The following is a 26,092-nucleotide window of genomic DNA, read 5'->3' on the forward strand; positions in this document are numbered from 1 at the left end:
GCTACATTCAAGCACATGCGCAGGGCGGAAACCATTTGACTTGCATATTATTTTCCATTTATATTAATTTCCTTGTTTTTCTATCCCTCTTTTTTTTTAATTTCTTCCCCCGGTGGGTTGCTTCACTCCTTTGTCAGCACACTCAGCAATTGGCCGCTCTCCGCACGTCTCCCATACTTGCAGAGTAGCAGCTTTCCCCGCGTCTTAGAAGGATCAGCCCCGCCGAGAAGGGTGAACGACAGTCAGGCTCAAACGAAGAGAACGTGAAGGAGCGAATAAAGAAGACCAGTCCAGGATCTGCAGAGCTTTCGTGCCCAAATCCCGTTCTGCAGAACTAACCGGGGCCTGTCATTGAGTGAAGTGATAGAGAAAACGAACGACACGGTGTTCAGCTCGAGCCATTGTTACACAAAATACAGGCTCTCGTGTCGGTTGTTATCAGGAACTTGGATCCCGTTCTCTTGCGAGTGCTCTCAGGCAGGGCTCTCCGCATTGCGTTCAAGGCAGGCCAAGATGCAGATATCAAAAACGGAGCAATACCGCTAAGGACGTGGCTTTTGCATCATTCCAGCCAAATACGTTCACTGTTTCGGCCCGTATTGCATATCAGCTCTCGTCCTGCCCCAACACGGCCACTCGGATCCAACCTAACTGTTTATTCGTTCTTACAAGAGTCCAGGTGACTCCAAATTCTAGCTCGACCCACGACAGGGCCCGAATCTTACGCTTGCAGCTAAGGATTTCCCCTAGTCAGTAGCCGCAATGACTTATGCAACTACCTCATCACCCTCGGCCGTACATGGCGACACGCCAGCAAGTTTAAAACTTGCGGCTTCACGCCCCAGGCCCAAGCTACAACACGGCTTAACCTCTCCATCACCCGCTCCTCCTGTTCCAGTACCTACATACACTTCCGCATACTCTTCCACTCCGAATTCTCTACAACCTTCCTCCAACCCGTCAAATGATTCCAGCCCTTCGGGCACCCCCTTCCTATCTGCTGCCGACTCGCTTCGGGGTCGGAATATACCACTCCCCCCTACATCTTCACCGTCCCTGGAGCTTGGGGAGAGCGTCATGGCTGTCCCTGCAACCATCAGTGCCTCGTCTCCGGCAGACACCATTATTCCGAACCCTAACAAAGGCCCGGGCCTGATGCGCAGAATATCTAGAGGCGCAGCGAACAAATTGACTCGACGAACCTCAACCACCCAAAATGACAAGCGTGACCGCAGCTCTGGGCCCGTTATCATGCGCAGGCGTAGTGACAGTAAAACTGGAACTCAGAATGGGCGTGAGAGTGCCCTTGAATCTAGTTACGAGGAAGACAGCAACGACGCTCTCGATTCTTTGGGCGCCTGGTGTGGCTCAGAACCATCTAGCCTGCCAAAAGACAATGTCGCAGCTGTTACTCGCAATACAGGTGTCGTTGCGCCTACGATTGACTCGGCCATCCAGCGCGGGACCATTCTGACCAAGGTAACCAGGAAGAGGAGGAAGCAGGTTCGCTTTCTGCTCAACCTTGATGCTGGGAAGGTCTATTGGGATCCCTCAAACCCAGCCAAACGATTCTATATCGACGATGTCAAGGAAATTCGTGTTGGTGCCGATGCGCGCAACTATCGAGAGGAACACCAGGTTTCCCAAGAAGCGGAGAATCGATGGTTTACAATTGTCATTGCTGATGCCGAGCGATCCAAGGGTCGACCAGTCAAAACGATTCACCTTATTGCGCCGAACGACCGCCTCCTGGAGCTTTGGACCACGACTTTGGAGTACATCTCGCGATACAGAATAGGTTTAATGGCCGGTTTGGCTGCTTCGACTCAGAACGAACCGGTTCTAAAAGCCCACTGGCAGCGCGAAATGACGAGGTTGTTTCCGAGCGGAATGAAGCCGGGAGACGCCGAGGCTCTGGATTTTGCAGCGGTCGAAAGCGTTTGTCAAAGTTTACACATCAACTGCTCCCAAAACATGTTGCGCGCTCATTTTTTGAAGGCGGATACTGGTAATAAAGGGAAAATCAACTTCTCTGAATTTAAAGACTTCGTCACACGCCTCAGAGAGCGAAGGGATGTCCGGGAGGTCTTCAAAAACAATGCTGTCGATCATCGTGACGGGTTGACCTCCGAGGAATTTTTGACTTTCCTTCGCGATGTGCAAAAAGAGGACGTGGACTCCGATCGTACTTACTGGATATCGGTTTTTGAAAAACTTGTCCGCAAGTCCAAGCCTCGTACCCAAGGTGCCGTCGAGGCATCCGTCGAAGATCAGCCACGCCTCTTGAGTATCGATGCGTTCTCATCATTTCTTGCGTCTCCCCGTAACGGGGTATATGCCTCTCGTTCCCCGCAGTCGAAATTCGACCGGCCGTTGAACGAATATTTTGTGTCGAGCTCGCACAACACATACCTACTGGGCCGGCAAGTTGCTGGTTCCTCCAGCACCGAAGCATACATTAGTGCTCTTACACAGGGATGTCGCTGTATTGAAATTGATTGTTGGGACGGTGCGGATGGTCGGCCCATTGTATCTCATGGGAGGACCATGACGACTAGCGTTCTATTTGCGGACTGCATCACCGTTATCAATCGCTACGCATTTTTTTCCAGTGAATTTCCCCTCATAATATCTTTGGAAGTGCACTGCAATCCTGAGCAGCAGCTTGCCATGGTGAAAATCATGAAGGACACTTTTGGAGACCAGCTGATCTTGGAGCCTCTCCTTGCAAACTCAGTTATCCTTCCGTCACCAGAAGAGCTCAAACATCGCATTCTCATAAAGGTTAAGACGTGCGATGAGCCTCAAGAGACTACTCGGCAAGACATGCCGACCCCTGGTATTTCGCACGGTCGTAAACGCAGCGCAAGTTCCCCCTTTATACGCCCTTCGATGCAGGATAACTCTCTCATTCCGTCTCTTCCCTCACTGTCAAGTCCTCCAACAGTGGTTTCCGACGGTCCTGGTCCCGGCTCATTTTTGGTTCCCGAGCGTAGGTCTCTTACTACTACCAGCCTCAGCAGTGCGACGGAGGACAGTGACGGGGCTCTTGTCTCTGCGCGGAAAGAAAGGAAAAGGCGCCAAAAGAGCAAAATCACCAAGCCGCTATCGGACTTAGGTATTTACACACGCGGCTATAAGTGGCATAGCTTCCACTCCACCGAGAGCCAAACGTACAACCACGTGTATTCGTTCGCGGAGCGTTCTTTCGAAAGTGTCTGCCGAGAACAGAACAACAAAGCTCTTTTCGAGAAACACAACTTGAAATACCTTACAAGAGTGTATCCCTCCGGATTTCGCCTCCGATCATCCAATTTCGATCCTCTGAAATTCTGGCGACGTGGTGTCCAAATGGCTGCACTGAACTGGCAGACTTATGATGTTGGTATGCAGATGAACCAGGCTATGTTTGCCGCGGGAAGCGATCGCACTGGCTACGTGCTCAAACCGAAATCCCTCCGTGTCATTTCGCCAGAGCAAGATACAAGGATCACCGAACGAAAGCTCGTTCGATTTTCGGTCAATGTGATTTCCGCCCAGCAGCTTCCCCGACCCCGAAACATGCCTGTGGATGGAAACATCAACCCATATGTTGAGATTGAGATGTTCAGTGCGGATGACCGTGGTCAAAGCTTTGTGTTTGGCGAAGGTGGCATGAACGCCTCTGCCCGGAACGGCATGTCCGGCATTGGCTGTCCTCATCGTCGACGCACGCGCATTGAGCAAAGGAACGGATATAGCCCGAACTTCAACGAAAGTTTCCGCTTGTCGCTGGAAACCAAATATCCGGACCTGGTGTTTGTCCGGTGGACTGTTTGGAGCTCAATGGATGGCCGAAGCACTGGCAACAATGGCAGTGTTCAACTGGCTACATTCACTGCTAAATTGACCAGCCTCTCTCAAGGTTACCGGTATCTACCATTGTATGATGGGAGCGGTGACCAGTATATTTTCTCAACATTGTTCTGCAAGATATCGAAAGAGGAGCCGATTCCTGTTCGTCGCCTTAATGCCGATGAACTCAGAGCTGAGAGATTAGGCATCCTGCGTCAGATTGGCCAAACGGTTTTCAAGCGTACCTCGTCCACCGAGAGGGAGAAGAATGACCAGTCAGACAGGGGAACTGAGACTCCTCAAGAGGGCAAAGAGATCTCTCCAGCTTTGACACCAACCATTTCCACTACATCAACCGCATCATAAAAGGCTCATTCTTCTGGTCGGCACAAATCATCCCGGTTTCAACGAATTCATATCATTCCTCTCGCTTGTATCATCATATCGCGAAATCCTACCATCTGCCTCAATGTGTCGTCATCCCACATTTCCATTTACCATTTGTTTAATTTTCGCCTGTCGTTTCCCATTTTCCTTGTTTTATCTGTCCTGGAGTTTGTCATTCTGGAGTTGGGCGAATTCAATACCATAGGGGGGCTTTCAAGGAAAGGCGTGGCTATATCTATTGGCCTCCTCCTTCCATCTTTCGCTTTGGGAGTCAAACATTCTGCTTTTAACAGGGTACATTGTTGCTTCGCGCGCTGAGAACGCGAGCCAAGGGCGCATTTCTGATGGACATTTTCACTTGTTGCACTACCACTGCCTTATCTTTGCTGAGCGATACCCATATTCCTACCTTTACCTGTATTATTTTTTTGCACTGCATCGCTATGTGAGAGTCACTGTATTCCTTTTCTTTTGTTATTTAGCATTGGCATTACGAGCCGGACTCATTGTATGCGGCCAGGGTGTCATTCCTCTGGGAGATGGCTAGCATTAGGATTTTGCTCACACGGAAGCATTTGCATTGTCGGATTTAAATTGTGGGCAATATGTCATTTTCTGGGGCCTGATCGAAGAAAGCGTGATCTCCTGGAGAGAAAGATATCTTCGTTTTAGGGGGCTATTGATTAGTTTATACGTGTCCTGGACGGCACTCAGCTATCTATTACTTAAATCGACTGATAGAAGATGCGTCTGGGGCGCTTCTTTGAACCAAGACATTTGTGATTGCAATTCATCTATTTAGGCACTTACTCGTAAATGTTTCTCGTAGGGAACCTCGAAGCTCAATGAGATACAGAGTCCATGGTCAGCTCGGGAGAGTTTCCCCCTCGGCCCACTTGCCCCTTTATCCACGGAAGCCAACTTGACTACTTTCCACTCCGCAACTGAACAAGAGCTCCGTCACTTTATCGAGAAAACAACACTCAATAACCTCCTCTCTCAAACTCACAATGGATCCATTCTCAGCAGAAGGAGGTACGCAACAGTGCTCTTAATTCCGTCCCTAACAACAATCTATCCACTATTTCAAATCTAACCGCCCCTCTCACAGAACTCATCAACATTCACAATGCCTTCCACCAAGGCCAATACCAAGCCGTCATAGACTTCGACACGTCCTCTTTCTCGCCCGAAAACGCCCTTCCAGCACGCATTCTCCAGCTCCGCGCCCAAATCGCCCAGGGGAACACAGCCGACGTTCTCGCAGACATCGAGGGCGAAGCCGACCAAACTCCCGATCTAGGCGCCGTCAAGGCCCTCGCGCAATATCAATCTGGAAACGCAGATGCTGCGCTGCAACTAGCCCAGGATCTGGCGGAAAATTACCCGGATAATGCTACCGTGCAAGCTCTTGGTGGGACGGTGTTGCAGGCCGCGGGGAAGAGTGAGGAGGCGTTGAACTTGCTGTCAAAGCATCAAGGTAGCTTGGAGGCGTGAGTGTTTCTTTTGAATGGCCGGGTCTTTCGGGAATAAGCTAATCGTTGTTTGCTATTCTGGGCAGTGTGACATTGATTGTTCAGATTCATCTCCAGCAGAACCGATCCGACCTTGCACTGAAAGAGGTCCAGGCTGCGAAGCGCTGGGCGCAGGACTCTCTACTGGTTAATCTTGCTGAGTCGTGGGTTGGGATGAGAGTTGTGCGTTTTTTAGGACAATCCTATGCTACGATCAAGACTTTACTGACGGCCTCTATTTGTAGGGCGGCGAGAAATACCAGTCCGCATTCTATGTTTACGAAGAACTCGCCTCCGCCGACAGCACTTCAGCGCCGCTTTCGATCGTGGGACAGGCCGTTGCAGAGATCCACCTCGGCCGACTACCGGAGGCTGAAGCCGCGATTTCTGCCGCTCTCGAGAGATACCCGAACGACACTGGGCTGATTGCGAATTCGATTGTACTGAATGTGTTGGCCGGGAAGCCCTCGCAAGACTTAGAAGAGTATGCTATCCCTACCCTCTCGGAGAATTTTATGGGGTGATTTTACTGACGAAAATCTTGCACAGGCGCCTTCGAGAGACCGAGCCGTCGCACGCTCTACTAGCCGATATTCAAGAAAAGAGTGAATTTTTCGACGCTGCTGCTGCTAAATACTCTGCAAAGGTCTCTTCATAGATAATCTGTTTAGTCTTGTGTCTTTAATTTATGAATTGATATGACGGCGAGCTATCCGGTTCTATATTCTCTCCCAATATAGGCTACACAAACAATTTCTTTTCCTTCCGGTTCTCTGTTTGGTCAAGTTCCAAAATTACTAAGAGTATGATATTATGCGAACACCAACTGCTATAGCGTATTATAATTGGCGGTTAAATGAGTGAGGCTCATATATAAGCAAACACGAGCAAAAAAATATGATTTGACCCTGGTATTGTTACCCTAAGGTTCATAGACGGGCCCCCAGCCAATTTCTCAGCCCACGAGCCTGCTGCCCTCCCATCCCAGTACCACTGTAAACAGAGGATACATGTGTATCCTCATACCCAACCACATAGGTAGTTTGCGGAACGACAGTCTTGAACCGTACCGTTAGCATTAGTATAATGCAGAACCTCTCCAGCAGGGTATAGGTAGGATCATTACAACATACCTTGAACCTTTTCGCAAAATCATCAATCGCAGAGAATAGAATCTCGTCTCCTCCCACGAGAATCAGCACGCTCTTCGCTTTCACGCCAGCCCACCATTCAGTCGGTGCCTTTGCCGGCTCACTCCAAGCATCCGATTCCGCTCTCTTCCCCAGATACTCGGTTTGCCAGGTCTTCAACCCTTCAGAAGGAATAACATCCTTATACTGATTTTCGGTGACAGACTTCCCATCCAGAGCAAAACTCACCCACGGCGCAAAGCCGAATACACCTGCAAGTTCGGCTCCATCCTTCAGTGGCAGGGTATCAATTTCCGGATGAGGGTGCGTAAGGTGCAAGAGAACAGAAAGGGCCAGGTTCCCACCTGCGGAGTCGCCGCCAACAATCACGTTGGACGGGTCACGGCCACCTTCAGTAAGAATGTACCGGAGGGCTTCGACGGATTGGCGGAGCTGCGTTGGGTATTCAGCCGGCGGCGAAAGGGTGTAGGCGAGGAAGAAGATGGCGACATCGTGCCCGTTCTTGTTGAGCTCCTCGATCAAGCTGCTGAGGAAAGTGAAGTGTCCTGGAGCTGGGGGCAGGACAAAACCGCCGCCTTTGTACTCACTATTTAGTTCGGGGCTACTTGTTGCCTGCTAAGACTTTTGTTGGGAGGGCAGTCTCCACTAACCGTGGTAGTATATGACAACATTTTTGGCGCTCTTATTGCCAATCCAAAGACCTGACGCACCGTGGTTGAGGCCTACGATTTCCGGTGTAATGTTGTGCTGTTTCGTGTAAGTCTCATATCCTTGAATGGCCGAGGCGTTCTGGGATCTGAAGCACGTATTGATTAGCAATCAGCTATTCATCAAACCCGGAAATAGCTAAAATATAAACGAACTGGAGTTGCCGCGACGACAGCCTGCGGACGGCCTTGCGAATTGCAGAATGCATAACATGCTGATTAAAATGTTTTGTTCCGCTTTTACCCCGGAAAGCGCCAGTGATGACGCTATATAGAACAGCCCCAAGCACTGAAAGGTTGCCCGCAAAGCGATCGGCTTTTTCCCACAGGGAGAGGGGTTCCCCAGTTAGAGCAGATGCCATTGAAAGGTAGGGTTATGGGTTTAAATATAAAATGGGAGAAGTTCTGTGAAAGGTAGTTGAAGGCGCGGGAACTACAGTTTCCATGCAGGGCCTTGGATCAGACCAGGAACAGAGGAAATCAACTCGAGTCAGCTCCGCAGATGGCCTCAAAAAACATCCCCCGATTTCCCCGCACTCTTTAAACGCAAAAAATGACGCTAGATGGGGCTCGAGGTCCGAGGAGGGGTTATGGCTTGGTGGAGCTATGGTTCGCTCCTTCAGCAAGGAGTACCTCGGCTGTGGTTCGGCGTTGGTGGAGCCGGCAATGCAAGAAGACAACCACTTTGCACCGACATAAACATTTCGCAGAAGGCCCCATAAGAGTAAACAAAATCTGTTTTGGATTATATTCATGATTTTTATTTGTAGTCCCCTCTAGTGTCCATTGACCATACCCTCCTTCCCTGTCAGATCACAAAAAGCTTTGAATGTAGTAAAAACATTCTCCTCGTCAGGTCCAGTCCCGGTGTTCTCGATAATGCATTCTGCATTTGCGCCAACGAAGAACACGTATCCCTCCTTGACTTCTTCCGTCTTGTGGCCTACCGTAATCTTACCTTCGCCCCCGGTGCATATTAAGATACTCGGGCCGTTCAATGAATCAAATGTTGCCTTTGCACGTGTGCGACGGAGGTCCGTCTTGACAACGCTAAACTCTTCGATCGGCGGGTCATAAAGAAGAGATTCTGAGGCGCTCGAGTAAGCCGGAGCATTCAGCACGACATACGGGTAATCCGTGGGCCCCAGCTTCTGTTCCTCAATGGGTGCGTATGAGTAGGTTAGCATGTCGGTGAGAGTATCCACATCCTTGAACTTGGGTGTGAAGCCCGCCCGCACAACGTTATCGGATGAAGCCATGCACTCAACGATGTCTCCAGAGATATAGGCGTGGATGTCATCCGCCTTGAGGAACATCGCCTCCCCAGGGTTCAGACGGACGAAATTGAGGAAAAAGAAGACAAAGAGACCAATGTCGTTGGGGAACTGTTCGTTCAGGCGGACGACAACAGATGCCAATTCGACAGGGTTGGTGGGATTTGTGTCCGGGGCATTGACAAGAGACGCAAAGGTCTCTGGAGAATTCTGAGCAGATGTGACAAGTTCTTGCGCGGCCGCTTCAATTTGCTCAGGAGGCGAGTTCATTAACGCAGTAAAAAGCGTTCGCAAGGCGCTTTTGTTTTTCCTTGTCTGTTCTAGGTCATCCGAGTCCTCGAATCCCCTGACCACATTCTCAAAATCGGCTGCGGTCTGTCCGACGAGACCACGGAGGGGTGCAACAGCTCTAAGGAAATGGGCAATCTCAGCTAGCGGCCGGAAGCCACAGAGGCCTTCGAAGGGTGTGATTGCGATGGTCATCTCCGGCTTGTGGTTGTCATCTACAGGCGGAGCAAGAATGTCAATAAACTGGGATGAAATACCAAGAACTATCTTCCTACCTGGGTAGTTTCGGGGATCCCGCGCGTGGAGTTTTTCAGCAAGCTTCTTGTTCGGATGGGCTTGGATGCTGAGAGCTTTTCGGATCGACAGCACCTTAAGGAGGAAGGGAAGCTTGCCGCCATATCGGTCACTAACTTCGGGTGAAATCAAAGCCACATTATCCTGGACTAGGTCGAGCAGGGTACGCTGCGTTTCGAGGTCTTTCGACGGAAGAGACGGATGGGTCCCCATCCATAGCTATCTTGGATCAGTTTCGTGTCCACCAAGTTATAATGAACTCAGTGCACTCTCGAAAGACTCACTTCAGCATAAGGCTTCTCTGATTCAACAGAAAAATCAGAGGCTGCAGTGGCGGCCGCATATTTAGCAGCCGCGGACTCGAGACCAACCTTGCCTGTGAAGGTTTAGTTTAATGTGAACAAAGTATATCGCCAGTCAATCGGGAAGGTGCCTACCCCAGTCGTAGCTATTTACTCCTGTTCAACACAATGAATTAGTCAAGAAGTGAGAGGGACACCGGGACGTTAGAGAAGCACAAACCGCATTGGAGGCGTCGAAGCGGTACCTGCATTTCGGCGAAGACCAAGAGCTAGTTTTCAGTTGAACACAGAGAACTGGAGTGAGCTCAATAGCGGGTCATCTAATGGTGACCTATTGAGTGAATTCCTGGCTGCTGTGTCGCTGCTGCTCAAAATGGCTTTTCCTTTCTCAAAAACTTCTCTGTTTCTTTTCACACACAGTTATGGCCTGGTTTTTTGTATGATCTTTCTTTTCTACCGACCCCTCGATCTTAAACTTCAGGAAAACCAATGAGACTTGCCTGATTCGGCTGACCGCATCCGTCATTCCAAAGCCCGTGATAGTCCCGTGACCAATCTGTCTAGTTCCGATGGGATCTGCCAATCACCGCAAGCCCTCCGGCGACACTGACGGAGCCCCGAGCTCTGCCCCGGCCCCGAATCTCCGGCAGAACGACGCTCGAGCCAAGAGCCGCCGCCCAGCATCCCAGTCACAATCGCTGTTACAGCCTCCGTCACTGAGTCCGGTTTCCCGTCAGGCGCAAACCGAAGGCCCTCCGCACCCTGAATCCTCCCGGGGTAAACTCGTTGTACGTCCACACAGCTTAAGGCACGGCGCTGCTCGTGGTACGCGGAGTGCCACCAACCGAGAGCTCATTTCCGCCTTTGAATGGGCCGCTCTCGAGATTGAGAAGCAGCACTCTCCAGGGGGGGCCTCAACGGCTGCCGAGGACCGTAATCAAGGCCATTGGCCGAAGGTGGTCGTTCCAGTGCCCAAACCTCATACCAAGAAAATGTCTCGGAATCGTCCCCGGGGCCCTCCCGTGCCCAGGGACAACGGCCTTGCCGTGAACGAGGAGACTGATATGTGGAATAGGATCCTCCAGGATCTACGCAAGGCAAAGGAGAAGAATGATAAGCAGAAAGACTTGGCAGAACAGATAGGGGCTTTGAATGAGAAATTTGGCAGAGAAGGTGGAAGTAAGTGGTATCCCTTCTTTGTGTAGCTCCGCGCAAGACTCACAGTGCCCTCTATAATGAGTTTACGGACAGTTAACTAATACCTACTCGCAGAACCCACCCTCAGTGAGCATAATCAACTCGATGATCTTTACCGTCAAATGCTCAAGCTATGCGAAGACGAGAGGGCTATTCTTCAAGATGAACCAAGCGACGTGATCAAGAATTTGGGTCTTCTCACTGCGCTCCGGCAGGCGTCGGAGGCAGAGGCTCCCCTGAGCCGTGCTGCTTCTTTATCCAAGTCACGGAAGAAGCGGAACGATGTGGACGGGTCGGCTACTGATTCACCAGGTCCGTCAGGCGTCTCTGACAAAGGTAGTCGCTCCAAGAACGGCACCCAGCGCAGCACCAGCGTGTCCAGCACGCAAGTCCGCGATAGTGTGCAGGTCAAGATAGAAGAAGGATCCGAAAGCGCCAAAGCTACACCTGCAGAGCGCAACGGACAGCTAGCTGTGGGTGCCGAAGTTGTCTTCAAACACAACAAGAATAAGCAGGGTGTGGAAGGTGAGGGAATTCAGTGCATTATTAAAGGGATTACAGGTGAGGGAAACAAGAAAAGGTTGGTCGAGCCTTTCAGTCCTTATTTTCTGTGCAAGATTGACCGATGCATGTATCATCAAGATACGATGTCCAGGACCCGGAGCCGAACGAAAACGGTGAACAAGGGGCTGTCTACAAGACCACGGCTGTGTCTTTAATCCCAATTCCTCGAATGGGGTCGGCCTTACCATCATTCTCTGTAGGAAAGCAAGTTCTTGCACGATACCCTGATACAACGACCTTCTACCGTGCAGAGGTCATGGGCTCTAAAAAGGACACTTATCGCCTCAAGTTCGAAGGCGAAGAGGATGATAAGGAGATGGAGGTGGACCGACGGTTTGTCCTCGATATAACAGGGAAGTAAGACGCAGACTGGGCCGCCTAGGAAGCTCTATAAACGATATCCTTTCGAAGTTCATTTTATTTTTGCATATTTACTTGATCTGCTTAGTTGGTTTGGCCTGGCAGGCGTTTGCAGCGTATGGATTAATACAATTTCCTATTATGGCGAAATATAAGTTGTTTACTAGTACTTTGCTCTGTACTCCCGCAATATGGGGGGGCTTACACACCGGCGTGGTTCGAAAAAAACTCGGTGTGTATCCCCCAAATATGGAAGATGCTAGATGCTTTTTCTTGGCTGACTGTGGATTTACTTAAGCTGTTGTCATCGAGACTCGAGCGATGACTCAGCGCATCCCCCGCCAAATCCGCCGCTGCTCCCGAGGCTCCAACTGGAAATCCACATGCGGTCCGAAGACGGCCTGGCAGTAAATGAAGCGTCATGATCAGTGAATGAAAGCTGATAGCGCAGGCTTTCTCTTTCTGGTGTTCATACTTCAATTTCTGACATAATTTGTTCCTTAGAATTGAGCCTGAGATCCCACTGATCGGTATTTTGATTGGAAATCTATTGTATATCACCCCATTTCCTCACATTGCGATGGCGAATTTACCATCCCACGCCTCGCCCACGTTCGGCGCAAAGGCTGCCGCTCCCACACAGCCGATTGAACAAATATCTCTCACTTCAGGGCAGGCGTCGTCTCTGGACGGTCACTCAGATGACTTTATACAACGCAATATGATGAACGACTCCGGTACTATCGGCACCACACCTGGCGACATGACACCTGCAGTACCTGCCTCCCTCCTTTCCCCTTCCTTCACACCACCGGCTACTCCTGGTGGCACACTGAACAAGGAACGATTGCTTCAAGAAGCTATTCCGCAGACAGTCTCTCATGCCAGACCCCCGAAGCTCCTTCCCCGCCTACCCGATGTCGAGTGCATCGTCCGCGCGCGTATTCCGACAACAACCGGTGCTGAAATGTTCTTACATTTGTATCATAACGATCTAGACAGCAAGGAACATCTTGCCATTGTATTTGGAAATACTATTCGAAGTCGAAGTCTGGACAAAGTGAGACCTGGCGAGACGGAAATGGATCGGATGATTCGTGGAGCTTATGTGGGTAAACTGCATCCTGGTCGCGTGAGCAGTTGGCATGATGCGGCCAAGGAAGGAACCTCTGGTGAACCAGGTGATGAGGCCGACGTTGGTGCCGTACATGATGCAGATCTAATGCACGAGCAATTGAGTGAAGCTCCGTTAGTACGCATTCATTCAGAGTGCTACACCGGGGAAACGGCTTGGTCTGCTCGCTGTGATTGCGGAGAACAACTTGACGAGGCAGCTAGATTGATGTCGTTGCCAATGGAGACCCTCAATGAGATTGCATCCCAGCAATCCCGGTCTGTACCCTCCAATGTTTCAGGGGGCGTCATAATTTACCTTCGTCAAGAAGGCCGGGGGATTGGGCTAGGGGAGAAATTGAAAGCCTACAACTTGCAAGATTTGGGGTCAGATACAGTCGAGGCGAACCTTCTTCTGCGTCATCCGGCCGATGCCCGGAGCTACGGACTGGCTACAGCGATGCTCGCTGATCTAGGTCTGGGTGTCGATTCGAATCCGCATGGAATCCGACTACTCACAAACAACCCGGACAAAGTCAGAGCAATTGAAGGGCCAGGCCGCGAGGTGATAGTGAAGGACCGTGTGCCAATGGTTCCACTGGCGTGGCAGACTGGAGGAAAGATGGGCATTAAGAGCTCTGAAGTCGAAGGCTATTTACAAACGAAGGCAAGTTTGACGCCGAGTCGTAATTTTTACCCCGATGCACGAATTGAAATTAAACTAACCGCCATACTGGAGCAGATTTCGAAGATGGGGCATATGATTCAGTGATTAGAATTTTAGACCGTGTATTCCCTCTCTCTTCGACCTTCGAGAGGGAGCACACGCGACAACTCAAGCATAAGGATACGATGGAGACGATTCACCTTGTATATGAAATAGCGACGCATGTCCAATTGTTCAATTCTCATTTCTTTCTTGCGGTTTTTAGTTTTGGTTTCTTTGGTATGACTTGGAATACCAGCATTGCTTCACGGATTTCGCCATGGCAATGGCCATTGTATAGGCTTTGATTCCCACAATCTTTGGGCTCATAGTTATTGGGCTAACATAAAACAATCTGCTACATTTGGGGGGTCCTCTAATTTTAGTTATCTTGTTAAATTACGGAGTCGGTATTCTCGACGCCGGAATAAGATTCCGAGGCGGGTTGTTCGGTCCTGGATTCTAGTGAGCAGCACAGCTCTGGCAAGAAAGGCATAAGACAAGAGTTTCCGCCACCGATATGTTCAATTCGAGGCAATATCTCTCCACGCATGCAATCCTGATCCAATATCGGGCGACCCGAGTCGGTTGCATTGGGCACCGCATAGGTAGCCAGGTCTGAGCTTGAGCCACCCGAGTCCGGAAAGGAACTAGAAAACGGCCCCCTCGACCTCGACCTTAACCGTATCGTCAATTCGTCATCCTTCCATTCTCATCAGCCCATACTCCCCCCATCTTTACGCTATCCTCCTACTCTTTCAGCTCTTTCTTTCCAGTGATTGCTGGCCATCGATTCTCGCTTATTCATACCTGAAAGAAATCGATACCAAGTTTCCCAAATGCCTCAAATCCTCCTGCGCTGATCAACGAGATCCCGCCCGTGGACTGTCCGCGTCCACCTGCCAGAAGAACCTCCACCCTCGTGCTTCGAAATTGAATGGCCATTACGACCCAACAATTGCCGCGAGTAGGCAATGGCCACACGCCTGCCCTCCCTTTCCGATGTGGCGTCCTCGTCGGCGGTCGAAGTCTCGTCCTCTTCCGCGTTGCCCGCCCTCCAACGTCCTCCGATCGCAAATGCGACAGCTCCAAATGACTCAGAAAGCGTGAAGCTGGAGGACTCGCCAACACCTGTTGATGTGGCATCCACTTCAGCCGATGCGCATGCGCTAGGATCCAACCCCGCTGATAATAAATCCAACAATAGCCCTAGTCCTGCAACGACCGCTGCGGGCCGAAAACGCAAGCTGAATAGTGCTTCCGCACGCGGCGTCGCCAACCTCACCCCCGATCAGCTCGCGAAGAAGCGAGCCAACGATCGCCAAGCTCAACGGGCAATTCGTGAAAGGACGAAAACACATATTGATAGTCTGGAACAACAGGTTCGCGAGCTCTCCTCGCAAAAGCCCTTCCTGGATCTCCAGGCTGCACTGAAGCAAAATGAAGCTATCTTGGCTGAGAATAAGGAGCTCCGGCAAGGACTGAGGGCGATTGTGGATACCATTCAACCACTGCTCGGAAAGCAGGACCCATTAAGTGAGATTTACTTTACCTTGGCATCTGGCGTTACTTACAAGAAATACTTGGGGACTATATGTGTAGGTTTACTAACATCGCATACTAGATCTTCCAGCGTCAACACCTGCAACAGCCAGGCCGACAGCTCCTATTATACACCCGGCATCGCCTTCTTTGGATAACCATGTTTTGCCGTCAAATCCTCACAGGTCCGCGACAGTTGACCGTGCATATACGGAATCCGTTGCAAGCGTGGACACTCCATCGTCTACCCACTCAGCACCGACATTAGGCTCGCGCCGCGATAGTGCCACGGGAAATAATCCGTCTTTGCGACTCGCATTCGATTATCAACGGCACAACTTAATTCATGGACTGGATTTTGGCGGCGATGAGAGAATGGGCTTCAATTTCTTGCTCGATCCCTCGCAGCAAGTGCCCAAGATGGAAGGTTTTCGTCGTCCACCAGAGGTTAGCAGGTCACAAGCAGGCATCCCATCGACTTATAATACCCTCCCGCCTCTTGGTACCATGACAGACCAAACGCTGCCAGCTTATATGACCCCTGTTCGAAACATTGCTCCGACGTGCACTCTAGACGCAATTCTACTCGACTTCCTTCATAACCGACAACGGGAGGCTGCGAAAGGAGTACCGAAGCAGAAGCTGGTTGGGCCAGCATATCCGAGTGTCTCCTCGTTGCTTAATCCAGAGAGGAGTGTTTATTCTCATCCTCTCTCCAAAGTGTTCACCGACATCCTGCGCACATTCCCAGATATATCCTCACTTCCTGATCAGCTCGCCGTGCTTTATGGTATGTTTCTCTTGATGCGGTGGCAAATATACCCGACAGCCGAGAATTACCACCGTTTGCCTGACTGGCTAACTCCACGGCCCTCGCAACTTCTCACACCACATCCGGCATGGATTGACTATCTTCCCTGGCCGCGGATGCGAGATCGTCTTGTTATGTCTTACCATGAGTATCCCTTCGAGAACTGGTTTATCCCATTTACGGACTCACTCTCCGTCAATTGGCCTTATGAGGCCACGGACTGTCTTCTCTCAGCTGGCGACACTGACGAATTGATCATCAATCCCGTTTTCGAGAGACATTTCTCCGATATAAATAACTGGACTCTAGGCCCAGCATTTGCCGAGGAATTCCCACAGTTGGTCGAAACTACAAAGATCAGGCCCGTACCATGATTTGGCTCTTGTTTCTACCTGTATTTACACTTTACGGAGAATTTTGGCTCGTTTTTATTACCCCATTATCCCTCGATCGACTCTCTGAACAAGACTCCAACTATACTAGTTGAATTTGCATATATTGAGCAAAGGAAATAGGTCGGGTATTCCGTTAACGGCGTTCGAACACTGTATTTTTCTCCCGCATGGCTTATAAATGGTACTGGATACTATCAATGGAGCAAATTAATAAAAGTTACTTTCGACAATCAGCTCTAGAGGACGTTTCTTACTCATATCACATTCTATGGTCCTGCTGACTTGGCTTTTGTTCTTCAAAATTATACATAATATGTAAACATTACACATAGTTATCACATACATGTCCTAATTAGATCGAATATATGCAAAACTTTCCGTCTTCATCTAAAAGTTGCTTAACCCTTTCGACTCTTCTCATTCCAGAACTCCATACCCGCCTTCTGTCGCAAGACTCCATACATGGAACTACTGTCTAAACATTCACCACCATACTCCCGAGCAGCCACCATGTTGTCAGTAGCTACCTGCAATGCCGGGAGTTCGACATTATTCTCCTTCGCAACGGTAAATGCATGCTTTGCATCCTTGATTGCTAAGGAGACACCGAATCCAGGACGAGAGTCAAGAGATGGTGCGTACGCACCGGTTGTTAAACTGCGGAGTGTCAGACATAGGCATATCTCTCATATGCAGGATTTACTAGGAGGCATAAATACCGCTTCGAATAACCCCCAGCAACAGGCCCGAAGGCTTCCCCGATTAGCTCCTCCATTGCACCTGTTCCAAGACCTGTGCGCTCAGCGAAGACTTGGGCTTCGCCGACGGCTTCCATTAGGTTGACAGTTATAATATTACTATTCAAGGGAAATGGGGAGTGACATTAGCGGTCCAATTCAGCTCCCAGTACATGGGAAGACTCACCCAGCAATCTTCAACATAGAAGACTTTGTCGCGTCCTCCCCGCAATCGATCACCTTGCGACCCATGACGTCCTGGATCAGGGGCTTGACAAGATCCGATGCACGTTTTGGTCCGCCAATGGCAAATACGAGCTTGCCATCGACAGCAATTGGATTGCCGCCGAATACTGGCGCGGCTAGGAAATCGGCTTGCTTCTCTTTCAGTTTCGCGACTGTTAGTCCCACCGTCTCGGGGTGGACGGTTGAGCAGTCGACAAAGATCTTGTCTTTTAGCGACTGGTTTGATTCAGTGACACTCGAGACGAGGTTTTGCAGGACAGCGTCATTGGATATCTTTAGATGTCAGTATATCTAACCGGCAGCAATGGGCATCTGGGTAGGAGGAGGGTAATTACCATCGTGAAAATGATACCACACTGCGCGACAAGCTTCGAGAAGTTTGTCTCGGGGGTGGCGCCAATTGCTCTGAGGGGATCACCACGAGACATGGTTCGATTGGAGTAGAGGAGACTGTTCAGAGTACTCTTGGTTGCCAGATGCTTCTGGAGATTGGTGGCCATTGCAAGGCCCATAGAGCCCAAGCCATACTGTTTATCGGGCCTTAGCATTGGTTGTTTGAGCTTTTGTTCCAGAATAATTCGGCGAGACTCACCCAACCAACTCGATTCATTGTGTTCAATTCAAATTAAATTGTTGGCTACAGCTGGCTCTCTGTCAATTGAGAGGGAGGTCGGGTGTTGTTGGAGTATCCTCGCTACTTAGATGGTCTCCGACTCGTTATGGATATTGATAAGGCGGTCTCCGGTCTCGGTCGAGAACCAAAAATACAGGACAGGGTCTTCATAACAGCGAGCGAGGTCGACTTAAAAAGCGGATTAGATTATCTAACGTATTTGATTATTCGAACAAGAGCTGTAGATAAATGAATTCGGGCTCCCTTGGAGGTTGTGTGCCTCAGGCGGTAAGGCATAAAACGTCGTCAGTCAGCAACGCAACCACGGGCACCGCCAACTTACTCCTGCTCGCTTCCCCTCATAATCACCAGCTCTCCCCACGGCTGGACCCCATATACATGATTCTCTTTTGTTTTTCACACAGGAATTGATTGAGCTTTTTTTGAGCTAGCACTCTTCTACTTTCATCATGGCGGACATGCCCATTGGTAAGCTTTGTTCCCTGTTATTGCTGCTATGTATGCCTGTTTCAAGGTAGCGTCACTAACAACCCGCCAGTGCTCGACGGAGGAACGGGTTTCCTCAAGGTCGGATATGCCGCACAGGTACGCACCCCGAACTCCCAGTTTACTTTTTACTATAACTTAGAGCTTTATATTAACTCCCATGCTTCCTCTAACAGAACTTCCCCGAGCACCAGTTCCCTTCGATAGTGGGGCGGCCCATCTTGCGAACGGAGGAACAGTCTGGCGACATTGTTGTCAAGGATATCATGTGTGGAGATGAAGCCGCCGCTGCCAGATCAATGCTCCAGATTACCTATCCCGTATGTCTATTCCCAGTTCATTCATGCGCCATACCCACTCATGGTCGCGAGTCCCGCCCCCCGCTCCCCGGATTTCCAACGGTCTCGGGCTGATTCATATTGTGATAATTATAGATGGAGAATGGTATCGTCAAGAGATGGGATGACATGCAACATCTATGGAACTACACATTCTACGATAAGATGAAGATCGATCCCACCGGCCGCAAGATCCTACTCACCGAACCGCCCATGAACCCATTGAAGAACCGCGAACAGATGGCCGAGGTCATGTTGGAGCAGTATAACTTTGGAGGAGTATATGTCGCGATCCAGGCGGTTCTTGCACTATACGCTCAGGGTAAGCGCAGAGACAATTATGGCTTATAGACCTGCCGCTGACTTTGTTCAGGTCTCAGTAGTGGAGTTGTCGTAGACTCCGGTGACGGTGTCACCCATATCATCCCCGTCTATGAATCCACCGTCCTAAATCACCATATTCGCCGACTGGACGTAGCAGGTCGCGATGTTACTCGAAACCTTATCGCTCTCCTGCTCCGCCGCGGATACGCCCTGAACCGTACCGCCGATTTCGAGACGGTGCGCCAGATCAAGGAAAAGCTTGCCTATGTGTCCTGCGACCTAGAACTCGACAGAAAGCTCTCCGAAGATACCACTGTACTAGTAGAGTCTTACACCCTCCCTGATGGTCGTGTTATCCGAGTCGGCAGCGAACGATTTGAAGCCCCCGAATGTCTCTTCCAACCACACCTGGTGGACGTGGACCAGCCCGGTGTTGCTGAGTTGCTTTTCAACACGATCCAAGGAACTGATGTCGATGTACGCTCGAGTTTATACAAGGCTATCGTGCTCAGTGGAGGAAGCAGCATGTACCCCGGTCTGCCAACACGACTGGAGAAGGAATTGAAGCAATTGTGGTTGACGCGGATTCTCAAGGGTGACCCGGAAAGGCTGAACGTACGTCTAACGCCAATACTTCCATTCCGTTAACTGAGCTCACGCTAATCCGGCGCAAACAGAAATTCAAGGTTCGCATCGAAGACCCACCTCGACGGAGACACATGGTCTTCCTAGGAGGTGCTGTTCTCGCCAACCTGGTACGTCACTCCATTAATACCCCAAGCTCCACCACATGTACTTACGAACTCCTCAAAACAGATCGCAGACAAGGAAGACATGTGGGTTTCCAAGCAAGAATGGCAAGAACAAGGTGCTCGTGCTCTTGCCAAACTCGGACCAAGGTAGGATGGGTTTTCCCAAGGCTATCTGTTACTTCAATTACCGCGGTACCTCTCAAGCGCTCCTATTTGATCATGTTTATTGCCGCCTATTTTTGTATCTAAAATGAGAGCACAAACTCCCTCCATCATCCCTCGATTCATACGCTCACCCAAATCTCACCAAACCCGCCTCCGCCCCCTTTTCCTGTCGATATACACAGAGCAATTCTCCGGCTGTACCTTGATATCAAGTGCTGCCGTGTAGCTACCAATTATAGAGAAGTGATTCGAGGTGAACAATATATTCCATACATGTCTCTCAACGCTCGCTACTAGTGCGATATGGATTTCAGTTCCTCATTATCAATGCTATTCAATTTTGTATCAAGAGGAGAGATATATGGTACATATACCCGCGAGACACCAATCCGTGACACTATCCCAAACTCCATGATATGCACGTATAGAAAATGGTCCCCGGAAGTATACGGTATGCGTATAGACAAATTAAAAACCCAACCAGATGTATGATGGCCGTGCCAATGTAAATAAGAAAGAAATGTGTATATACAACGATTGTAGAGATTCAGCCAGCCCAATCTAAAATTGTCGCACACGTGGGCTAGTTTATTCATCGGTGTCGGATGAGACAGCATCTTGTTCGATGTTCTTTTTTCGTTCCTCGTTCATCTCGCGATAGGTACTCCAACTTAGGAGGAAGAACGCTACCATAATTAAGATACCACCGCCAATGGAAGACTTGGCGAGCGGGTGGCCTGTTCGAAGCCAGTCGACGATTGCAACGAGGAAAATCGTGAGAAGTGCCGCGACGGATGAGAGAACAGGTGAAGTAAGAGAAATCAAAACTAGGAAGGACCCGGAGAAAGCTATCGCAAACGGGCAAAATGGGCGCACGGTCAGCACTCGGTTTATTGCGCCTGGGACATTACGCTATGATAGTGGAGGGGGGGAGGTGGGTTGAAGGGTTCTTCCTTCACGGGCGGCGATGGGTATAGGGACTCGGGTGCGAGATGGGGAAAACTCACTAGCATTGGCAGCAACTGAAATTATCAGCATCCACGCGGCCTCACCGGTCGGCCATCGGAATGTCTCCAGCCCAAGAATGTGGAGAATTGGCAGTGGAATCCAAAGGACAAGTACGGTAAATAACCCGATAAGGCTGCCGTAAGTGTTGGCGAAGATCATGCTTCGGCCAGCACTGGTTCCCTCTGGAGGACAAGCGTACCTCTTGTACAACACCTCGTACAGGCCATAAAGCACGCTACCGATACCAATAATAAGATTTCCAACAAGTCTAGTAGCACCGTGCCTTCCTTCATCTTTGCCTGTTCCATCGCCTTCGTCTCCGTCTCCATATGCGACAATAAGTACTCCTACAATAGCCACTCCCACTGATAACACCTTATCTAGCCGTAGCTTTTCTTTGAGAAGCGGGATCGAAAATGCGTAGGCAAAGAAGGCAGAACAGTTGTAAATCGCTGTCAAATCGCTGGCAGTAGTCTGGTTGACGGCGACATACCAAGAAACGCCGGCCACTGTAAGTGCACTTGTCACAAATGCTGTTGTCTTGAGGAGGTAGGGGATTGGAGACCGGTGAGTTTCGCGGGATGTTAGGTGCAGGTCCTGGGATTCCACCATTTGACCCGTGGTCCAAAGCAGATGCACATGGCGGCGCCAGAAAGCTTCCCACGAAAGCCCTCTTTTCTGCAGTCGAAGTATCAGGAGTTGCACCGGCCAGAGCAGGGACCAGGAACCGTGAGTAAGGTATCTAACAGTCGAAATATCAGCACAATCACTAATTTGGCGATAGTATAAATTTTCCAAGCACTTACAGCATGCAATACGGTTTGTCCCACCCCAGATCATGTTGAATGTACACAGCTGTCTCTGTCTGAACCACGAAGCTCGCCAAACTTAGCAGTAAAAACCCCGACGCGATAAAATATTTTTGTCGAGTCTGCTTTTTCGCAAGAGCATCTGCATTGCCTTCCGGGCTTTTACTTCGCATTGTCGACCGTCTCGAATGGTGAAGCATAGGCCTGCCTTCTGCATCACCACCCCTAAAACTGCTGGCCGACATTCGTCCCTGCTGCTCACCACCTAGCAGCGGTTGACGGGACCGGCCGTCGAAGGGCCCATGCATGCTTGTGCGAGCCAAGGACATCTCCATATCGTTTGAGTGGCGCGAGTCGGGAGCCTGTTCTGAGTCTCTCCCCTCGTAGCCATCAAATGACTTTTCGCTGCCTGAAGCCACCGTGTGTGTAATTTCGTGGGGTTTTTTCTAAAGCGGGAGCGAAGATGAATGAGCGAAAGGTGTAAGGAACTCTTTTTTTGATCTTAACAAGATCACATTGAGGAGTCGGAATGCACCGGGTATAGTAAGGCTCTCAGGTTAACAGAGAGCCGAAAATGGTCGATATGTTAGGTAGCATAGAACGCCATTGAATCCGCAGATGTAGTCGCACTGCAGCTGAACTCGGTCGGAGAGCTTGCGGGAGTGTTGCAGGAGTGGACAACGAAGCAAGAAGTTCTGGGGAACGGAAATATGGAGATTGGAGACTTGCAGGTGCCACTTGAATCTCAGCTGCCACTGCCACGGTGCCTGATGACGATCTATTACTAATTCCGGGATGGCCAAAGCCGGTTTCGGCTTAGTCAATCGCTGGATCAGCCCCCTTTCACGTGACGTGGGATGTGTGAGCGTTACGCCCTCCAGCGACGCTTCGCCCCTTGCGGCTCGACAAGACATTCTTTTAGTCGCTATTACGTATTCACTTGTATAGACAAGAGGACACCTCGCAGAGCAATCACAAAAAAGCGCCCCAAAACTGCGGCTTGTTCCAAGCCATAGTTGCCTGATTTTTTGTGGCTGTGTATGAACAGCTGGCGACGAATGAACTCATTGCACAGATTGTATCTCCAATGTATTTTTGGATGGAGATTCTGATACGCTCTATTCTTTTTCAAATTAGGTAAGAATTCTGGGCAAGGCTGATAAATTTTCAATATATCGAAGGAAGGGCTAGAATAAAAAATATATTTGGCACAAGCTTGTGCTCCCATCCAAGTTTGGCATGTCCCATGGCGCCTAAGCCTTGGACTTTGGCTTGAACAACGCTTCCTGGGTGTTGTATGTGTACTTAAGGTCCAGATGCCAATAATCTGGAGCTGTCGGTTTTGCGACTAGCCACGCATTATCTAGCGCCTCAACGACCTCCTCTGGAAGAGGGCCTTTTTGCACGTCTCTGAGATTGCTTTCTAGCTGGGCAAAGCTGCTCACACCAATGATGATTCCGTCCCGTCCATCGTCGATGTTGAGCTTGGAGTGGTGGTGAACCCAACGCAGCGCAGTCTCAGGCAGTGTAAGCCCGTGTTTCTGCACTACGGGTTCGATGACGGCCAAGGCATCGAAGGTGGCATCCCGGAAATACCGTTTCCTATACATTTCACCACTCTTGGACTTGTCGCTGTATCGGCCCTCCGCGGGAATATCCTTCGTCTTGTATTTTCCAGAGAAAATTCCACCAGCAAGGGGATTGTAAATGACTATTTCGATGCCGTAGCGCTTGCAGGCAGGAATTAACTCGGTTTCAATTGAACGTGCTGTAGTGCCAGAGGTCAGTACAATCAACTTCCAGGTTGCCCCAGGATCTAGGGCTACAAGTCAGGGCCAACTCACTGATTGCGTTATACATTGCCTGGAAAATGGTCGGTCGTACCCAGCCCCTCTCATTGCAAAGAGTGACAACTTCTGCAAGTTCAAATGCAGTGAAATTACTCAACCCTAATTGCACAAACTTGCCCTCCTTATGGAGCTCGTTAACGGCTTCCAATGTCTCGTCAAATGGAACAGACCGGTCCGGCGCGTGCAGGTAGAAGATATCAACCTGGTCTGTCCCCAACTCCTTAAGGGATGTCTCGAATCTCTCGCGGAGAGCATCGGGTTTATGGAGACCAGGAGCTGTCGGGTAGACCTTGGTTGCCAGCTTTAAGCCTCGCTCCTTCCATTTTGCCTGCGCTGTGAAAGCTTCCTGTGCCCCGCCAATGTAGAGACGTGCGGTATCGACTTCGTTGAAGCCTTGTTGCTGGATATAGTCCAAGTGCTTGTTGAACTCATCCAACGAGGTGATACGAGCGCCTGCTGATTCGTCCGTACCGTATGTCATCAGCCCAAGGATTGTCCTTGGGACTGGGTTCTGAGCAATGAGTGGCATTTTGCTGTCACGATATACGATATAGATAGCTGCGGGGTAAGAGGTGCATTATGTTAGAAGGGGTGCAAGGGACATAACCAGCAGTTACAGCTTACCTAGGTAGTGCCGAGTCGCAAATAAATCTATCGGGACCCTTCAACTGGTTACATACAGCTGAAGCGAAGCAATTAATACTTATCCACGGAACTCGGCAGGGAGCTGAAGATGAAGAGCCTGATTATCAAGCATCACGACCCCACACCTGCTCGCGTCATTCCCGTCGTATTTGGGCACCTAAACTCGTGTTGGCAATAGATTATACTCAGTATATATTGCCTTTCTGCCCATTATAACGCCTCCTATAGGCATGAGACCAAGTGAATTCAACCAAAGGATTGCCTCTCGCCAGTAGTAGTTGGTGCTTAGCAGAATGCGGGCCCAATTGCTTCGAGAAGCGGAGAACGCCGCGAACCCCAGCACAACTCCAAAGCTCCTCCATCACTACTCTTCGCTTCTCAACCCCGCCACCAAACTGTCCATGGCTGAAGGCAATACGAGCGTCCGTATCCAACATCAACCATGGCGACAGTGAGTGGTCCACGTTTCTCAATCTTGGTCATCAACCCCAACACCTCTACGCATATGACAAGTGCCCTGGTCCCCATCCTGGAAAATCTCGGGTACACCGACGTTCACTTCCACTACTTCACAGCTCCGCAGTCCGAATCCGTTACACTCCCCGATGGTCGAGTCATCCACGGCATCCCTAGCATCAATTCGGGTGAGGACTCCGTCTTATCGGCCCTTCACTGCAGGCCATTTGTGGAACCGCTCGTGGCAAAGTACGATGCTTTTCTCGTCGCATGCTATTCAGCCCACCCCCTGGTTGGGATGCTCAGAGAGGCCATCGATAAGTTAGAAGATGCAGCTTTGCTGGAGCTCGGGCCAACCGCAAATATCAAAAGGAAGTACGTGACAGGCATCTTTGAAGGAAGCATCGTGACTTCGCTCTCCCTGGTCAGCTCTTTTCAACTTACATGGGATGGAGGGTTCGGAAAATCGCAAGCTAAGGACACATTTGGTATCGTCACTACTGGGAGTAGTTGGAAGAATGAACTCACCAATGCTGTTTCGGACATGCTCGTCAACTCCGGTGATAAAAACCCCTCTAACCGGTTTGTTGGTGTGGAAACAACTGGGCTCACGGCCGTCGAGCTCCATACCACCCAACCTGAAGAAGTACGACGAAGGATTATCGAGGCCACCGAACGGCTGATCAAAGCAAACCCACGCCCTGTAAGTGCGATTTGCCTAGGATGTGCAGGCATGGCCGGTATGGAGGAAGCTGTTCGTGAAGGCTGCATCAAAGCATACGGTCGAAAGCAAGGTAGCCGTGTGAAGATAGTCGACGGCGTTGTCTCTGGTGCTGGTATGCTTGTGACGGCGTGCAAAGCTGGTTTCTAACGTCATGCTTTAACGATCTACGAGTTCATATTAAGACGTATTTGAGATATGATATTGGAGAGATTATCGGACTCGACCTAAGGAATGTGGAAATATCAAAAGAAGTACATTGATGGCTTGACGAGAGCATATTTTTTTTATGGGCGAAACAAATGAGAAGCGCTAGCAGCTGCATAGTTGTTATGAAAATCAGATCAGCTATAATTGAGCCTCGATTCATGAAAACACATTAATTATTGACCCTGGTGTTGAAGTAAATAAATTCGTGTAGTTTGATCCTTCAGTGTTGATAATGGCGGTATTCACCTCCTGCGTCACTTGCGGTCTGAAGG

At 50.0% G+C, this 26,092-nt stretch overlaps 12 protein-coding genes across 12 annotated transcripts; 7 read left to right on the top strand and 5 right to left on the bottom strand.

Moving 5' to 3' along the window:
- Window positions 1-762: 762 nt before the first annotated feature.
- On the top strand, window positions 763-4,200 carry ASPVEDRAFT_23795 (putative 1-phosphatidylinositol-4,5-bisphosphate phosphodiesterase Plc1; the record flags this gene model as incomplete). Its single annotated transcript, XM_040809590.1, has 1 exon — window positions 763-4,200. One exon carries the CDS (start codon window positions 763-765, stop codon window positions 4,198-4,200), a length of 3,438 nt encoding a protein of 1,145 aa, XP_040662572.1.
- Window positions 4,201-5,123: 923 nt separating this feature from the next.
- Window positions 5,124-6,624, top strand: ASPVEDRAFT_36197 (putative Coatomer subunit epsilon). Its single transcript, XM_040811154.1, has 5 exons — window positions 5,124-5,256; window positions 5,333-5,714; window positions 5,783-5,918; window positions 5,981-6,219; window positions 6,285-6,624. The coding sequence occupies exons 1-5, from the start codon at window positions 5,232-5,234 to the stop codon at window positions 6,391-6,393; spliced, it is 891 nt and encodes a 296-aa protein (XP_040662573.1). The 5' UTR covers window positions 5,124-5,231; the 3' UTR covers window positions 6,394-6,624.
- Window positions 6,625-6,664: 40 nt separating this feature from the next.
- On the bottom strand, window positions 6,665-7,955 carry ASPVEDRAFT_48914 (putative 6-hexanolactone hydrolase; the record flags this gene model as incomplete). The annotated part of the gene is made up of 4 exons (XM_040814094.1): window positions 6,665-6,793; window positions 6,869-7,461; window positions 7,537-7,682; window positions 7,750-7,955. The coding sequence occupies 4 exons, from the start codon at window positions 7,953-7,955 to the stop codon at window positions 6,665-6,667; spliced, it is 1,074 nt and encodes a 357-aa protein (XP_040662574.1).
- A 407-nt stretch (window positions 7,956-8,362) lies between these two features.
- Window positions 8,363-10,225, bottom strand: pmi1 (mannose-6-phosphate isomerase pmi1). Its single transcript, XM_040811155.1, has 5 exons — window positions 9,972-10,225; window positions 9,887-9,907; window positions 9,734-9,825; window positions 9,431-9,668; window positions 8,363-9,370 (listed from the first exon to the last, which is right to left on the bottom strand). Exons 1-5 carry the CDS (start codon window positions 10,000-10,002, stop codon window positions 8,370-8,372), a joined length of 1,383 nt encoding a protein of 460 aa, XP_040662575.1. The 5' UTR covers window positions 10,003-10,225; the 3' UTR covers window positions 8,363-8,369.
- Window positions 10,226-10,320: 95 nt separating this feature from the next.
- On the top strand, window positions 10,321-11,873 carry ASPVEDRAFT_48916 (SAGA-associated factor 29 family protein; the record flags this gene model as incomplete). Its single annotated transcript, XM_040814095.1, has 3 exons — window positions 10,321-10,930; window positions 11,024-11,528; window positions 11,591-11,873. 3 exons carry the CDS (start codon window positions 10,321-10,323, stop codon window positions 11,871-11,873), a joined length of 1,398 nt encoding a protein of 465 aa, XP_040662576.1.
- A 579-nt stretch (window positions 11,874-12,452) lies between these two features.
- On the top strand, window positions 12,453-13,675 carry ASPVEDRAFT_48917 (GTP cyclohydrolase II; the record flags this gene model as incomplete). Its single annotated transcript, XM_040814096.1, has 2 exons — window positions 12,453-13,628; window positions 13,658-13,675. The coding sequence occupies 2 exons, from the start codon at window positions 12,453-12,455 to the stop codon at window positions 13,673-13,675; spliced, it is 1,194 nt and encodes a 397-aa protein (XP_040662577.1).
- A 990-nt stretch (window positions 13,676-14,665) lies between these two features.
- Window positions 14,666-16,418, top strand: ASPVEDRAFT_120373 (bZIP transcription factor; the record flags this gene model as incomplete). The annotated part of the gene is made up of 2 exons (XM_040805792.1): window positions 14,666-15,227; window positions 15,316-16,418. The coding sequence occupies 2 exons, from the start codon at window positions 14,666-14,668 to the stop codon at window positions 16,416-16,418; spliced, it is 1,665 nt and encodes a 554-aa protein (XP_040662578.1).
- Window positions 16,419-16,597: 179 nt separating this feature from the next.
- ASPVEDRAFT_158554 (NAD(P)-dependent oxidoreductase) lies at window positions 16,598-18,292 on the bottom strand. The gene is made up of 5 exons (XM_040808562.1): window positions 18,015-18,292; window positions 17,758-17,949; window positions 17,364-17,695; window positions 17,159-17,296; window positions 16,598-17,096 (listed from the first exon to the last, which is right to left on the bottom strand). The coding sequence occupies exons 1-5, from the start codon at window positions 18,030-18,032 to the stop codon at window positions 16,838-16,840; spliced, it is 939 nt and encodes a 312-aa protein (XP_040662579.1). The 5' UTR covers window positions 18,033-18,292; the 3' UTR covers window positions 16,598-16,837.
- Window positions 18,293-18,377: 85 nt separating this feature from the next.
- On the top strand, window positions 18,378-20,602 carry ASPVEDRAFT_36204 (actin-related protein 2). The gene is made up of 7 exons (XM_040811156.1): window positions 18,378-18,524; window positions 18,595-18,641; window positions 18,719-18,862; window positions 18,977-19,202; window positions 19,254-19,819; window positions 19,882-19,959; window positions 20,021-20,602. Exons 1-7 carry the CDS (start codon window positions 18,506-18,508, stop codon window positions 20,105-20,107), a joined length of 1,167 nt encoding a protein of 388 aa, XP_040662580.1. The 5' UTR covers window positions 18,378-18,505; the 3' UTR covers window positions 20,108-20,602.
- Window positions 20,603-20,672: 70 nt separating this feature from the next.
- Window positions 20,673-22,246, bottom strand: ASPVEDRAFT_146243 (DMT family transporter; the record flags this gene model as incomplete). The annotated part of the gene is made up of 3 exons (XM_040808087.1): window positions 20,673-20,969; window positions 21,129-21,871; window positions 21,936-22,246. The coding sequence occupies 3 exons, from the start codon at window positions 22,244-22,246 to the stop codon at window positions 20,710-20,712; spliced, it is 1,314 nt and encodes a 437-aa protein (XP_040662581.1). The 3' UTR covers window positions 20,673-20,709.
- A 671-nt stretch (window positions 22,247-22,917) lies between these two features.
- Window positions 22,918-24,723, bottom strand: ASPVEDRAFT_36205 (aldo/keto reductase family protein). Its single transcript, XM_040811157.1, has 3 exons — window positions 24,413-24,723; window positions 23,783-24,346; window positions 22,918-23,706 (listed from the first exon to the last, which is right to left on the bottom strand). Exons 2-3 carry the CDS (start codon window positions 24,315-24,317, stop codon window positions 23,192-23,194), a joined length of 1,050 nt encoding a protein of 349 aa, XP_040662582.1. The 5' UTR covers window positions 24,318-24,346; window positions 24,413-24,723; the 3' UTR covers window positions 22,918-23,191.
- On the top strand, window positions 24,487-26,006 carry ASPVEDRAFT_36206 (aspartate/glutamate racemase family protein). Its single transcript, XM_040811158.1, has one exon. The coding sequence runs from the start codon at window positions 24,876-24,878 to the stop codon at window positions 25,758-25,760; it is 885 nt and encodes a 294-aa protein (XP_040662583.1). The 5' UTR covers window positions 24,487-24,875; the 3' UTR covers window positions 25,761-26,006.
- The last annotated feature ends 86 nt before the right edge of the window (window positions 26,007-26,092 follow it).

The sequence above is a fragment of the Aspergillus versicolor genome, assembly GCF_001890125.1.
Source record: "Aspergillus versicolor CBS 583.65 unplaced genomic scaffold ASPVEscaffold_1, whole genome shotgun sequence".
In the NCBI taxonomy this organism is placed as follows: Eukaryota; Fungi; Ascomycota; class Eurotiomycetes; order Eurotiales; family Aspergillaceae; genus Aspergillus; species Aspergillus versicolor.